This window comes from Dioscorea cayenensis, chromosome 14, assembly GCF_009730915.1.
Source record: "Dioscorea cayenensis subsp. rotundata cultivar TDr96_F1 chromosome 14, TDr96_F1_v2_PseudoChromosome.rev07_lg8_w22 25.fasta, whole genome shotgun sequence".
Lineage (NCBI taxonomy): Eukaryota > Viridiplantae > Streptophyta > Magnoliopsida > Dioscoreales > Dioscoreaceae > Dioscorea > Dioscorea cayenensis.
The window spans coordinates 14,494,540-14,509,573 of record NC_052484.1 but is presented as its reverse complement, the minus strand read 5'-3'; the positions used below and the strand labels follow the sequence as shown (position 1 = coordinate 14,509,573).

The window sequence follows — 15,034 nt, the reverse complement described above, 5'->3', positions numbered from 1 at the left end:
AATTTTCCCTCCTAATGCGTGGTTGTTTGTGATGGCTTGTCATATTATTTAAAAAATTAAAAAAAAATAAACAATTATTGTCATCAACTGTTAAAGGATGCCTAAGATGAATAGTTTACTATTGCAGCACAGAGGAGGTTTTTGGAACTTTTTTTCCCCAAATCAAATTAAATACTATTTAGAAATCCATGCTATTTATTATATTTTGTTAAATGTCCATAATTGATAGTTTTGACATGTAACTGAAGTGTTTATTACCATTTATTGTAGTTCAAAGAAGCCTATTAAATAAATTATTTGGATTGATTAAGGAAGTGGATAAGCATTATAAACTCTTAACCCTAGTCAAGGCAAATGTTATTTTTAAACCAAATGATTGTGTTTTGATCAATTAAAAAAATATATTTTTGTGAGCTACTGAAATCTAGTTCAGGTAGAATAAGATCATAAATGTCAGGGGATGTTGTATCTACTTGCAAATAAATATCTATCATATCAGTGGTAGCAAGTTAATTAAATTTTACTCAAAACAACACTCAATATTAATACTATTATATACCATGCACATCGCATGATATCAGTGGACATGCATAAATGTTTTTAAATAATTGTTTGAAAAAGTTGTACCTAGAGTAACACTAAACATATAGCATCAACAACCTTTTTAAGTAATATAAAAATATGTTGATTATGTTGTTCAACAACAGTAAAATACCTCTTCATCAAACATTACATTTCGACTGATAATAATTTTCTTTGAGATAATATAGTTTTAGTTGTAGTTTTGTTTAGCTGTTTGTGCAATTTATTTGTTATTTGCCGTTCTTGTTTTCCTAATAAATTCGTGGTTTATATATTTTACTCAAAAAGTAGTTTTAGTTCTTTTATTGATTAAAAACACTTAAAAAAAAATTATACTTTTTACTTTTATTGTCTAGCTTTGTCCTGGTCTGGAGTATGAGTATTAGCAACTATCCAAAAATTTTAAAATGAGCTACATTTGGTTTTTGTCAATTTTACACTCCTTGGATGTCATACGGAGCAAAATGCATAAGTGTCTTTAGATTGGCAAATGCAAATTACATTGTAATCAATCATCAATGTAAGTTTTCTTCTGATAAATCAAATATTAGTTTTGATAGAAATAATATATATATGTATATAATTAAATATAAAAAAATTTAAACTATATGTCATCGACGCTTAGTTATTAGAAATATATATATATATTTTTTGACAATGTAGACAAGTCTCCCATATGCACTCTTTTATTATCAGGCCTCAACCAAACATCAAGGGGAAATCAAACCCTCCACCTCTCATTTATCAAATATCTTACGGCTTAACTATTATGGCTGGGATAAAGCCAATTTTACAAATATCTCAATTTAAATAAAATACTAATTTTAATTTTTTCTTAATAAAAAAAAACTTGTCATTTTAAAAGTCTATAACTAATATTTCAACTTTAACTTTTTCTGAATTGTTTTGTTGCATTCAATCGCCAAAATCCTAAATACTAAATAGTTTATGAGCACAAGTCATGAAGCTAATTTTTTTTTTTAATCTTGGATGTCTATTATAATTACTCTATAGTTCAATTAACCAAAAAAAAAAAGTTAACTTCCTTTAAAAAGCCATAAAACCATCAACTAATATTTATGTGATTACTATATTTGAAACTTATAAATTCATCAAGAAATAAATGCTTCCACCACTAGTTATATAGGACAACTTCTAATAGAACAATTAGGCATGCCACTTCGAATACATCACCTCTTAAAATTAAATGAAGATATGATATCCTTATGGTGGTGGTGATAGGGAAGGATATGCCATTTTTTTTATTATTATTATTGAAACTATTAATGCCACAAATGTTTGGCCTTGATTTCTTTACCTACTTGTGTCCTATAAAAACAAAAGTTCAACATTTAAAATTCAGACTCTTTATATAATTTATAGTAGATGCTTGAGATCTCACACCTCATGCTTAGATCTTATAATTAATGTTTATTTGTCAAATTATTAGTCACAAGTAAATAAAATAAAATAAAATAAATCAGACATCAGTCTATAGTTTATAGGACTCCCTCTTCCTCAATATAAATGTCCAAAATAACTGAATTTCTTCCATTAACAAAGTTAATTGGTTTCCAAAAATTACTAAGAATTTTAATTCACTTTTTAAAATTACCTTTATTTTCTTTGACTAATTTTTTATTCTATATATTTTAATATTTATTTAAAAAAAATAAATTTTAAAAATTATAATAAATACTTTCTTATGACAGAAAAATAAATAAAACAAGACACTGGTATAAGATATTTATACAGGTACAGAAAAAGTAATTTTATTATGCTTATAATCTTATAACTAGTCTTTGGTTCTCCTCTTGAATGATCAACAAAAAAGTTAATAAATTAAAAGTTTTATTTTAACTTATATTTTTCTTACAATCTTGTGATCAAATAAAAAAAAAAAAAAATGTCAGAGTCCAGATTTCATTACTTCTCCAAATAAACAAATAATTTAAAGATTTATTGATTTATTTATTTATTTATTTATTTGCTACCATAACATTCTCACAAGCATTCCACATCTAGTGGATATTTTATACTTTTTATCTTCTTTTTAATATTAGTGGTTTATCCACCTTCTCAAAACATTCTCACAAGCATCCTGACATGACCATTCAAGCATGAGGATAAATTAAAGGTTCCATACTTTTTTCTTCACCCAATTTTGAGTGATTCATCAAGCACAAAATAATTAGATACTTTTTTTAATTATTAATTATTAATTATTTATTATTTATTATTTAATAAAGTGGCCGGTGTGCTTTTATAGTCTTTTTGGCCCACTTAAAATAAAAACAGATAGATGATGTGTGATAGACATAGATCTTCATAAAGCTTTTATTGTTCCCATTAATACCACCGAAGGCCACTTGTTCTTGTTTTTGGTTTGTACGGTCATAGTCTCATGTGTATCTATCTATCTATCAATTTTTATATTTATCTTGGACATATGATAAGTTGGCATTATTTCCATTTAAACCTATAAGTTTCCTTTTCTTTTAAAAAATTTATTTTAAAAGATTTTGATTTAAAATGATTTCCGAAATGCCTATTATTTTCTTTTTTCTTTTATTCAACTCTTGATATACATATATATTTGGTCTTATATCTATTTCAAGGAGTCATGAGTTTAAAACTTTAAATTACTCTAGTGAAAAATACCGTGAGTCTAACAAGGGATAAATCTCTTCTAACTGATATTTTTCCTATATATATATATTCAAACTCAAACTTAATTAAATAAAAAAATTTATTTGAAAAACAAAAATAAAATAACTAATTGATTATAATAAAAAATATGGACGGGCTAATAAATAATTTAATCTTGCTTTGTTATGATGTTTTCATTAAACACTAAAAAAATAAATTTTTTGAATCATATAATTTGCCACCACTTCCTATTGAGCTTCAATTTTACCAATTAAACTTTAACGTTAAGATTTGTTGTAATTTAACATTCTTTGATTAGTGCGGAGTTAATAAAGAGAAAATAATTTAAAAAAATTATTTTATTAAAAAAATACATTTTCTTAACAATATGTATAAATAAAAAAACTATTTTTCGCTCTCTAGCATTTGACAGTATCCAAATTACAATAAACTTAAAATTAAATGAGTTGAACAAAAAATCAAAATTAAAAAAAAAATAAATTAGCAAATTATTATCTGTAGATCTGTATTTGAAATAAAATAAAATTTCTAACAATCTTATTTAACTCTGTGGTAATTCAATCCATCAGTATTTTTTTATTAATAAAATTATAATAAATCATTATTAAATATAAAAGATACGATCATCCATTAGTATCCAATTAATTTGAAATTTTGACTCATGTTATTTAAAAGGTGAATTAGACCTTGTGAAAAACATGATACTTGCCTTCTTTTCATATGGTAAATACCAAACAAAATAGGTCCAAATCAAATGGAAAGAAACCATGGACAAAATCTAATTGTTATAAAAATTAAATTTTAAAAGTTTTAAATAATTATAATTATATATAAAAAACATATATATATATATATATATATTCTACAAAAATTGGAATTATACCTTTCGTCATGAAAACAATTAGATTAATTTATTTTGGAAAATTTTAAATATTTTGAAATTCTTATTGTCTCAACTATTTTTGCCATGTGCATAATTTATCCTATAAAGAGTTATAAATTTAAAAAATTCAAATAAGAATATAACATTTATAGTTATGTATTCAATGGCAAATACTCCATATAAAAGTATACATATTATTAGGGAATAATAGGTATAACATGCCGTTAAACAGACACCATTATATATATATAAGAATTTAAAATTTATGAGGGTTCATTTGTCATTTTGAGCTTTTATATGGATATACATACATGACAAACATATATTTATTATTTATTTTGATCTCTTAAATAAGATCAGATTTTTATTTTAGCACTGATATGCAATAATGGACCATCTGTTTATTATATCGATTGATAGCTTAATTTTAAAAAATAAATAAATAAACCTATGTTGCAGGGAATTGATATTTAATTCTAGTTCTAAGTTTCAAGTTCTGCAACCAATGTGGCTTATTGAACTCCGTTGCAACAAGTGAATATACCGTTAGGGTATACACATTCGAAAATTGATCTTCTGATCATGTTTTTTCACCCGGCAATATAAATATTAGGTTAACAAGTCTACTCTCATACCAAAATTTTTTGGTACTACTATATTTGTTGCATTTCAAATTCGACCAATGAAAGTCGGTAAACTAATCTTTTGTAGTGAGGCTAGTGTTGTTTGATCAAATGCCTGTTAACTTAAATATATTTATAAATAAAAATAAATATGTATTTTAATATATGTATTTTTTTTTTGACAAATAGAAAACAAACGTCTTTATTTAAGGAAAATTAGGAATGTGTTCATATGTAGAGTTAATACCTTAACACGTTTGCACCCTTACCTTATACAAATTTTAAAGTTCAATCCCAGTTCTCTCTGAAATGAACACCCTACGTAAAGGATCAAGTGCTAATATGTCATGAGGTGGTTAGCTTATATATATAAATATATCGGTTATAGGATGGACAGCGTTTTGATCTGAATTGTTCAATTAATTTAAGCACAATATTTAAGAACAAACGCCTTTATTTAAGAAAAATTAGAAATGTGCTCATATGTAGAGTTAATATCTTAACACATTTGCACACTTACCTTATAGAAATTTTAAAGTTCAATCTCAGTTCTCTCCGAAATGAACACTCTACGTAAAGGATCTAGTGCCAATATGTCATGAGGTGGTTAGCTTATATATATAAATATATCGGTTATAGGATGAACATCGTTTTGATCTGAATTATTCAGTCAATTTAAGCACAATATTTGAACAAATCTTAACCATTCAATTTTATTTCTACTGGATCTACATGAATTATAAAAAATCAAAATACTTAAACTAATGAACTCTACTTAATCCTAATCAGTATTTACTGTGCAACTCTAATGGTTCTACGGATGTCCGCAGTTATTCTATATATATATATATATAAGTATATATTTATAATAAATAATAAATATAAACGTGGATATATATATATATATAACAGTGACCGACAGTGGTAGCATAACCCCCTTTTATGACAGAACTCAATACCGTTTGCAACAACCGGCTACACCCGGTCACCAAAACCCACACCATTGTGTCGGTCGCGATACGGTCCACCGGCTATCTCGGGTTTCCCGCGAGAAAACCGGCAACGGTATCTTGTTCCACCGGAACTCCAACCTCTCTCTCTGTCTCTCTTTCTTTCCTCTCATCGTGGGAGAACGGAACTCACCTTCAATGCTCCATTTTTCTCTATAAAACATCTCCTTTTCATTCTGGTATTAGAAAACATACAGCTTAACTAAGTTCAAATCATCATAAAAAAGCTTCCACCTTTTGATTTTTCCCTTCTTTTTCTATCTATTTTTTTAGTTAGTTTTGGTTTTTGGAGTTGTTGGTGGTTGATGATATTTCATCTTCAATCTCTTCTTCTTGTATCAATGCACCACTTTTTTTTATTCTTTTTTTTTTCTTTGAAAGAATGTTCTCTCCAATTCAGAATGTGACAAATGAACCAGATTTTAGGTGAGTTCCTTATGATTGATGAGTCACTCCATTAATTTATACTGCTTTTCTGTTACTTTTTCTGTTTATTTATATGTTCTTGCTCTTGGATGTGTTTGTCTGTGTTTTGCTTTTTAAAGCTGAGATTTTTTTTTATTTATTGTCAATTTGGTTTGTAATAGTGAGTGTTTTTTTTTTTCCTTGTCAATGTCTGACCAATAACTTGTTTTTAAACATGTTGAAGGGGGGCTGTTTGTGGACTTTGATGTGTTGAATGAGGAATTGTTTTTTTGCAAGTAATGAAGGGTGTGGAGGAACAATTGAAGGAGATGAAGAATGATGGGAGATCATGTATTTTGGTTGGTGTTCAAATTGATGCAAATGGGAGAGAGTTACTTGATTGGGCATTGAGCAAAATTGCGAAGAAAGGTGACAGAATTGTCGCCGTTCATGTTTGCCGTGATTCCGGTATTCATCGAGTAAATGATCTTGTGATCCTTGTTTTTGTTTGGCTTGTTATTTATGATTCTTTTTGCAGACCTTTCGAATACTACGACGCTTTCTTTGATCAAACAAATCGATGATTATTTAGCTGTGTATGAAGGCCTTTGTAGCTTGAAACAAGTTAGTAAAATTCATACTTTGATTTGAATAAGTTTGTCTTCTTTTTTCGCGAGTAGTGAAAGTGATTTTTGGTTTGATAGGTAGTTCTCGTTGGCCGGATTTCTAGAGGTAATTCCATCAGAAGAGTTTTGGTAAGAGAAGCAAAACTGAACACTGCCAAAGCAGTGGTAGTTGGAGCTAACAAGACTTGCAAATTTGGGTAAGAATGCAAAGATTGAAGAAATAAAAATTTCTTTGTGTCTGTTTCCTAAATGTATTTCGAATCTTTACTTTATTTGTCTTTCAGGGGTTCGGCTTCTGTCGCCAAATATTGTGCTAAAAAACTACCTCCAACTACTACTCTAATTGCGCTTCAAAATGGAAAGATCATATTAGAAAAGGGTGCCGCAAAGCTCCCTCCAGGTTTTGTATTCTTCTCTCTCAATTTTCAGCTTTTATCGGAGTATTTTCATCGACGATGTTAGCTTTAAGTTAGTATTAATGTTATAGGACAAGAGCAGAAGACGAATCTCCGAAGTATATTACATCCAAGTATTGGTATGGATCCAAAAGTGATAATTCCAAGTAGCAAAAATAAGAGTGTTCTGGATGATCGATGCGTGGTCGATCGCGAACCGCAGCTGATGCCTGGTTGGCCTCTTCTCCGAAAAACAGTCTCTGCAAACATCGAAACTGTAAAAGATAATCGAGCGAGGAAAATGTCTGTTGTTCAGTGGGTTATGAACTTACCAGATAGGTCTCTGCCAGCAATTCAGTCTCCTGAAGATGCCGAAATTGTTCATAACCATTCAATTGATCTTAAGAAGGAGTTGGAAATTGTACTTGGAATGAATCCATGTTCTTCTTGCAAATGGTTTACATACGATGAACTCCGTATTTCTACTGACTATTTCTCTTCAGGTTCGTTGTCTCAGTAATTTCTTTCATATTAGCATGCATACCTTTTTTTGTTCTGTTTATGATTAGAAGTCATTGTGAATTTGTACAGATAATTTGATTGGAAAAGGAGGCAACAGCAGAGTATACAAGGGATGTCTCTCAAATGATCAACTAGTTGCGATAAAAGTATCAAAATTATCTGCAGAATCATTGAAAAATTTTCTCTTGGAAGTAGATATCATCACCTCACTTCAACACGATAACATCGTACCTTTGATCGGAATCTGCATCGATGAAACTCGCCTTCTCTCTGTTTACAGTTACTTCTCTGAAGGAAGTTTAGAGGAAAACCTCCACGGTGAGCTTTTAAAACTCAATAAATTTTTATGTTTATCAAGATATCAAGATTGGCGAATTGAATTCGGTTATCTGGTTTGTGTTATGTTCATAAATTCAAGGCCAAAAAGCTAAGCATTCACTTTCATGGGACATGAGATACAAGATTGCAATTGGAGCAGCAGAGGCTTTAAGCTTCATTCACAGTGATTTTTCTAGACCAGTAATTCATAGAGATGTTAAATCGTCGAACATCCTTCTTTCGAATGAATTTAAGCCTCAGGTAGTACCAAAAATCATTCAAGTTTTTAACTCTAAATTGATTGTATTATACTATAAATTGATTGAATTTTTTCTGAATTTCAGTTGTCAGATTTCGGGTTAGCTCTGTGGGCACCGAAAAATTCTTCATATTTGACACATAACGATGTTGTCGGGACTTTCGGGTAATAATAATTCTTGTCCACATCAACTCGAGTTTTGTTTCAAAATTTAGTAATGATTGTTTTTCATTGATCTTGTTAGGTACCTTGCGCCGGAGTATTTTATGTATGGGAAAGTTAGTGATAAGATCGATGTATATGCATTTGGTGTGGTTTTACTTGAACTATTAACAGGGAGAAAGCCGATAAATGATGAGAACCCGAAGGGTCAAGAGAGTTTAGTTATGTGGGTAAGAACTAAGAACTATTTCACTTGTTACAATTATTTCGCCTTCTTTAATGCTAATTTTTATGTTTTTCTTTTACAAATAAAAAGGCGAAGCCGATACTAGAGAAAGGCGAAATGACACAATTGTTGGATCCGAAACTAGAGGGTAAGTTCAATGAGGATCAAGTGCAAAGAATGGTATTAGCCGCGTCTCTTTGTATCAATAGAACAGCACGGTTAAGACCGGAGATGAACCAGGTACTAACTTCACTTATGAGTACACTAACTTGTTTGCGTTTACATTTCGAGGATTGTAAGTGCACTTTCATAGTATAATACATAGAATACGAAAGTTAAAAGTTTTTTGCTTTCATTAAAATGAAACAGATATTGAGACTCTTGAGAGGTGATCAAGAAGTCGAGGAATGGATGAATGCTCAATTCAAAAACAATGACAATGACTTGGATTGCCAAGATGAAGAAACGTATCCTGCTTCGAGCTTTGGCTCACATTTAGGCCTTGCATTGCTCGATATAGATGACGATGCATCGGTCACAAGTTATGAGCAACATAATATTAGCTCATGGGAGGATTACTTGAAAGGGAGATGGAGCCGATCTTCGAGTTTCGAATAAACTACTCCATTGCTACAATTTTAAACAGCAAAAACTTTTTTTTTTTTTTTGGGTTGGATTCTTAATTTTTTAAATTTGAGAATCTTTGGCTTGAAAGCTTTGTACAGTGAGACCCTAAATAGATAACAGAGTCTCTTTTGTTTTTGTTTGCAAGGGATGTATGGATATGAATAATGAGGGAATTATATAATGGAAGAACAATACATAATGCATTTTGTTCTTGTTTTGTGTTATTAAATGTAAACCGAATATATTTGTAAATGTGTGATTTTTTGTGGTTATTTGTTGAAAGTTTTAATCAGTCAAACAAGGCATACTGAAAAGATAACAAGAAGAAAAGCATCACAAAGACTTGGACTTGGAAATCTTTGTATCATATTTTAGAAATGTTGATTTATATAATTTGGTCAATTTGATGGTGGATGGTGGATGATGGATATGGTTTAGAAGCATGTTTTTTGAATAAGGTTAGAAGCATTTGAGTTGGATAAGAAGTTTGCCTTTGTTTCTTTATTATTATTATTATTATTATTATTATTATTATTATTATTATTATTAAGAGAGTTTTTCAGATACACCCTTACAAAAGTGCTTAATTCTAAGTTTATATGTATCCTTGTAAAACCCCCATATATATATATATATATATAAGAGCATCCATCATCTACGAACACCCGTACATTAAAAAGTTATGGTTTAATGTACAGATGTTCGTATCAACAGTTGAATTTCAATCCAATAATTGTGCAATGAACAGTGTTATTGTGCTTATGTATAATAATATAATAAAAAGTGAGATGCATAGTATTTTGACCGGAAAAAAACTTAATGAACCCTACTAAATACTAATTAGCATTTGTTGTAGTTACCTAATTATTACTATACTCAATTGTAGATGTTCAGACGTATTATATATATATACATTCTATGGTCAAATATCAACTTAAATTTTTCTAAAAAAAATGCCGTTTTACCCAAATCTTTTTTTCTCCCTTAAATCTCACTAAAGTATGATGATGTGTAAGAGATATATATATTTAGAAATGATTTATTTATGTCTCTAATAAACAATGAAATCAAGGATACATGTGAATTTGAAAAATATGAAAATAAAAACATTTTCTAGAGAGGTAAATAATAATAATAATAATAATAATAATAATAATAATAAAATTAAAACTAAAGAGAAGACTTCCTGTTAAATCTTTGGAGGGATTTGTTCTTGTTTGTTGGTATTGTTTGTGAAAATGATATATATACACAAATAAATTGTTAGTTAGGTGAGTATGCTGCCATCTTTGAATGACCTTAGGCTGAATGTTTTTTAGAGGAATGAGGGTCACTTCATTGAATGGCCACCATCGCTTTGTAAATGAAGTGGGTTGGGCATAATTTTTCTCTCACAAGTCACATCATGTCATTTTTATGTTTTAATAAGAAGAATAAGACATTCATCTCAGCCAATGTTTTAATGTTGTGGAAAGAGTTAATCCTTCTCATTCATCCATGAATCAATACCAGTGTTTTAATGTTATGAAAGGAGTTAATCCTTTGATAACGTCATGGAGAGAATTAATTCTTCGATCAATAGTCTTTAGGTTAATTGATATGGGTTTCTTCGTAGGGTATTTATTTTAAAGGCCCAATTGATACAAGTTCCTTGCGTAGAGTATTCATTTCAGAGAGTACCCAAGATCGAATCGGGTAGATGTTAAGCTCTACTCTTCACACGTGTAGGTCCATGACTTACCCTTAAATAAAAAGAACTTGTTATTATAAAAAAAAATTAATTCTTTGATCTCAGCCAATATTTTAATGTCATAAAGAGTGTTAATTCTTTGATCATCCTTGAGGAATAATCCTTTAATTTTGTAATGTATTTTAAAATTTTTGGTGTTGTCCTAGTATTTTTTATAAAAAATATATTATTAAAAAGAATACACCTTTTGATCTTTTTTGTACCATGGATTCTCAAACTGCAAAACACTGTATAATCTTGGTTTATATTCAAAAAAGTTTTTAATCTTGGAATAAAAAGGGACATTCTTATTTTTTTAAATATCCACAAAAAAAGTAATTCAGGCAAATAAAAAAAAAAAACAGGTTATATACACAAATCTTGTTCTCTTATATGAAAAGATCAGCACCAGTGACCCTAAAAAAACACACAAATAATCATGCAACACTAACATATATATAGAATAATATACAGAAATAATAAAAAAAAATAACCTCCCTTGTTATCATTTCTGCAAAAAATCAAAACAAACATCTCATCACAAAAAAGCATCTAGGAAAAACTGTAAACAACTCTTTTCTTAAACCATATTTCACTTTCACCTCAATGAAAACAAGAATTCCCAGCAATTATGTACAACATGCTCATGATATATATATATATATATATATCACTTGTTAATCTGAAAATGGATCATCATCAACATTGATGAGGAATAGAGGCAGAATGTCCCACAAACTCCCAGCAACAAAAAAGAAACAAAAAAATATATCAAAATCAAAAAACATTGCCCCTACATTTTCTAAAATCTTCAGTTTCCAAACAGAACCACATATAGCAGGCTCAAGGTTTAAAAGATAACACACCAGTATTTCCATAGACCTCACCTTGGAAGTCCTAACCCCCATTGCAACAAAATCACTGCTGCCACATTTTCTAAACACTCTTAACCATCCTGGCAACCTTCAAATTCAAAAAGGAACCACATATGGCAAAGCATACATATCCATCTCAGGTATATAGCAGGCTCGAGGTTGGAAAGACACTGCAGTGGTATTTCCATAAACCGAAGATTCAGCACCAGTCTTACACCCCGCATCATCATCTTTCCCTTGTCGAGAGCCAAATAGCCAGTTGTCTTCACTGTCATCTGACAATTCATACTGGAATTGTTGAGGATTCCAGTTTGTAACCAAATCTCGGTACCGTTGTTCCTTTCTTTCAATGCGGCTAGGCCTTTGGTTGGAGGTAGAAGGTGTATGAGCACCGGCAGGCACTTTGTCTACTTTTTGTTCACCAGGTGTTTTAATATATCTTAACTGGGAGCTAGACGGTTTCCCATCGGGTTGTGCAACATCTTGCTTGTAAGTTTCTTCGACTCTGCCTGAAGGGCCACTGTGCCTTTGTTGGGAGTTGGAGGGTTTGTTCATGGTTTCAGCTGCTTCTTGATTGGAAACAGTTTCAGATTGGTCTGCAGAACTGTACCTATGGGAACTTGATGGGCAGTGTAAACTTTGAAAAGGTGTTTCAAGTCTGCCCGAGAAGCAAGGATCTTCTTCATTGGGGCCAAGTGCTTCAGCATCCTTCTGCTTCTTCCCTAATGGGAGTCTGACACGGACAATGAAGCCAACTTTGCAAAGAAAGGAAAACCAGGATTAGATCCCCAATCTAGAATACATAATCACATTAAGGGAAAAGGTCAGCTGATCTACCATTATTATGATTAATCGATGGGGCAGTCGCAGCAGGGTTTTCCCTCTGCTTGGTGTTCTGAGATCTATCAGAATCATACGGGCTATATGTAGACAAAGGCAAACCAAGTTCTTCTGTAATGCTGCTTTTCTCCAACTGTTCGGATCCATCATCTCCGGCTTTAGCCGGGCAACCCTTCCCTTCATCATGCTTCCTTTTCTTTGGGCTATGCTTGCTAGGTTCAAAGTTCCCATGATCCTCTCGGGATCTCTTTCTATTCTCCTTCTTGTCTTTCTTCTCCCTGTTCTTTTCCTTCCTTCTATCCTTCTTTTCCTTTCTACTTTCTTTACCGTTTTGGAGCTTCACAGAAGCACAAGAACCATCAATTCTCATGCAGAATAGATGGAGGAAACTCAAAGAGAAATTCAGAAGATACATTCTTTCATGACTCCTCAATACAGCATACAGCTATATTGAGCAAAAGAAATAAATCTTGTCAGCAGAACATAAGCTTCTTTATAATAGAGACAATATACACAGCTGCTAAGACAATTTCCTAGACAGTTCTTGAACACTTCCCTATGGAAAAAAAAGGGTGGCACTAACTGACAACAGTTGGAGCCCAACGAAAAGCAAATCTAGGCAAATAGGAACACCACATAAGCTAAAAATTTCAACAATACTCATCTAAGTTTACCTACTAGCAGAAACATGGTACCCAAGCACCAAACTCATTCCAAATCATATTACAGTTCATAATCCCACAGGTACTTATTCCAATTATAGCTTCAAGATACACATAAAACTCTTATTCGAATTATAACTTCGAGATACACATAAAACACTTCATTCCCCACGTCATAATTCATGCCCATCCCGTATCTACTTGAGAATCATGCATCATGCAAGTTACACATCTTGTAGAATCCACAAGTTAAACTGATCTAAGTCAAGGTTAATAATCATAAACTTTGAACCAGAAGCTACAGAAGCATATAATACAGAGGAACCCATCACTTCAATATCAGTGACACTTTAACAACAATACAAGACATGATACATCATGCATAATTGTCAAAGGCTATCACCAATACAAGAAAGTGCCCACACCTCACAAGAACAAAGCAGATGGGTTCAACAATATACCAGAAGTTGATCAGCTTAATGATTAGAATACTAAGATAAGTTTCATTGAGTGAGAATCATGACACTAACCAACATAAATCAAAAGTTCAAAACTAAAACACTTCCAGATCACACCAGTGATTCAAATTCAGGTTAGCCAGTACATGAAAGCTTTATATCTACTCAATCTTCTAAGACAAATCAACTTCAAAGCTTAAAGGCTGTTGATCATAGCCTCATGCTTGGTGCTTCCAACATTCTTTCATTTATTAGTTATTTGAGATTAAAAAAAATCAAACTTTTCTCTATCTGAGCATAGAATTATTCTAAACCAATATTACCCCATCCAGATGCTTCACCACTTCACTCCACAACAAAAATCCACTCCATTACTTTCTCATGCAAACCACCAACAAAAAACTTCTTGTTTCAAGAACTAACTCATACGCTTCAAGAAACACCAAGCACCTTTTTTATATAAAAAAATACCAAAATCGGAGACTCTCCAGATTTATCAAGTTACTTTATTCACAAAGATGATAAATTGGATCAGATCTCAATCAAAGCTACTTCCAATATGCAATCCATATATCCACCGGATCATAAGCGCAAACAACCAAAGCTCGCCTAAAAATTACAACCATAGATTTACAAACAAATCTATATTGACATGATTTTCTCAGATTATATACATGTTAATACACATCAAAGATGTCACACAAAAGGGGAATCGATCATCAAGGAGCTGAGCATGAACGCAAGGAATCAATCGCAGCGGACATTAATGCTCAACAAACCTTAATCGGTTCAATCAGAGCCTCAGCCTCGCGGTTTGGATGCAGAAACGGGAAGCACCTCGACATGATTGAAAGCTAAATCAAAAATCAAGAAACAAACACCAAAATTCGCGGCAAATATCCCCAAAATCAACACGAGAACACCCGAAAGGGTCAGAAAACGAGAGGCTTGGGCGAATTCTAGGGTTTCTGATCGAGAGATCGAAAGCGGCGAGATGAGATTTGGAAAAGGGGGCGGAAATTAGGGTTAGGGTTTCGCGAGAGGGAGGAAAGCAAGCGTGCTAAGGAAACGCTGAGGGGGATATATATAGGCCTGTGAAGCGGTATGATGTCCTGCGGTTTATCGTGTGACTACACGTTTTCTTCATGAGAGTTGAGGTGTC

General features: G+C 31.4%; 2 protein-coding genes across 2 annotated transcripts; one reads left to right on the top strand and one right to left on the bottom strand.

Annotated features, from left to right (window-relative positions):
- Window positions 1–5,909: 5,909 nt before the first annotated feature.
- Window positions 5,910–9,520, top strand: LOC120276324 (probable receptor-like serine/threonine-protein kinase At5g57670). Its single transcript, XM_039283046.1, has 12 exons — window positions 5,910–6,194; window positions 6,418–6,641; window positions 6,712–6,797; window positions 6,878–6,996; window positions 7,084–7,199; window positions 7,287–7,697; window positions 7,786–8,034; window positions 8,135–8,295; window positions 8,379–8,458; window positions 8,538–8,685; window positions 8,772–8,921; window positions 9,051–9,520. Exons 2-12 carry the CDS (start codon window positions 6,473–6,475, stop codon window positions 9,297–9,299), a joined length of 1,938 nt encoding a protein of 645 aa, XP_039138980.1. The 5' UTR covers window positions 5,910–6,194; window positions 6,418–6,472; the 3' UTR covers window positions 9,300–9,520.
- Window positions 9,521–11,720: 2,200 nt separating this feature from the next.
- LOC120275697 lies at window positions 11,721–14,922 on the bottom strand. The gene is made up of 3 exons (XM_039282367.1): window positions 14,652–14,922; window positions 12,750–13,089; window positions 11,721–12,667 (listed from the first exon to the last, which is right to left on the bottom strand). Exons 1-3 carry the CDS (start codon window positions 14,715–14,717, stop codon window positions 12,009–12,011), a joined length of 1,065 nt encoding a protein of 354 aa, XP_039138301.1. The 5' UTR covers window positions 14,718–14,922; the 3' UTR covers window positions 11,721–12,008.
- Between the last annotated feature and the right edge of the window lie 112 nt (window positions 14,923–15,034).

Excerpts from the sequence above, each read along its gene's own strand:
- LOC120276324 (XM_039283046.1), top strand. The coding sequence starts at position 6,473 with ATGAAGGGTGTGGAGGAACAATTGAAGGAGATGAAGAATGATGGGAGA. Across the intron at positions 6,798-6,877 it reads GCCTTTGTAGCTTGAAACAA|GTAGTTCTCGTTGGCCGGAT; the intron begins GTTAGTAAAATT and ends TTGGTTTGATAG. Across the intron at positions 8,035-8,134 it reads TTTAGAGGAAAACCTCCACG|GCCAAAAAGCTAAGCATTCA; the intron begins GTGAGCTTTTAA and ends CATAAATTCAAG.
- LOC120275697 (XM_039282367.1), bottom strand. The coding sequence starts at position 14,717 with ATGTCGAGGTGCTTCCCGTTTCTGCATCCAAACCGCGAGGCTGAGGCT. Across the intron at positions 13,090-14,651 it reads CTCTGATTGAACCGATTAAG|CTCCAAAACGGTAAAGAAAG; the intron begins GTTTGTTGAGCA and ends GCTTCTGTGAAG. Across the intron at positions 12,668-12,749 it reads ATCGATTAATCATAATAATG|TTGGCTTCATTGTCCGTGTC; the intron begins GTAGATCAGCTG and ends TTCTTTGCAAAG.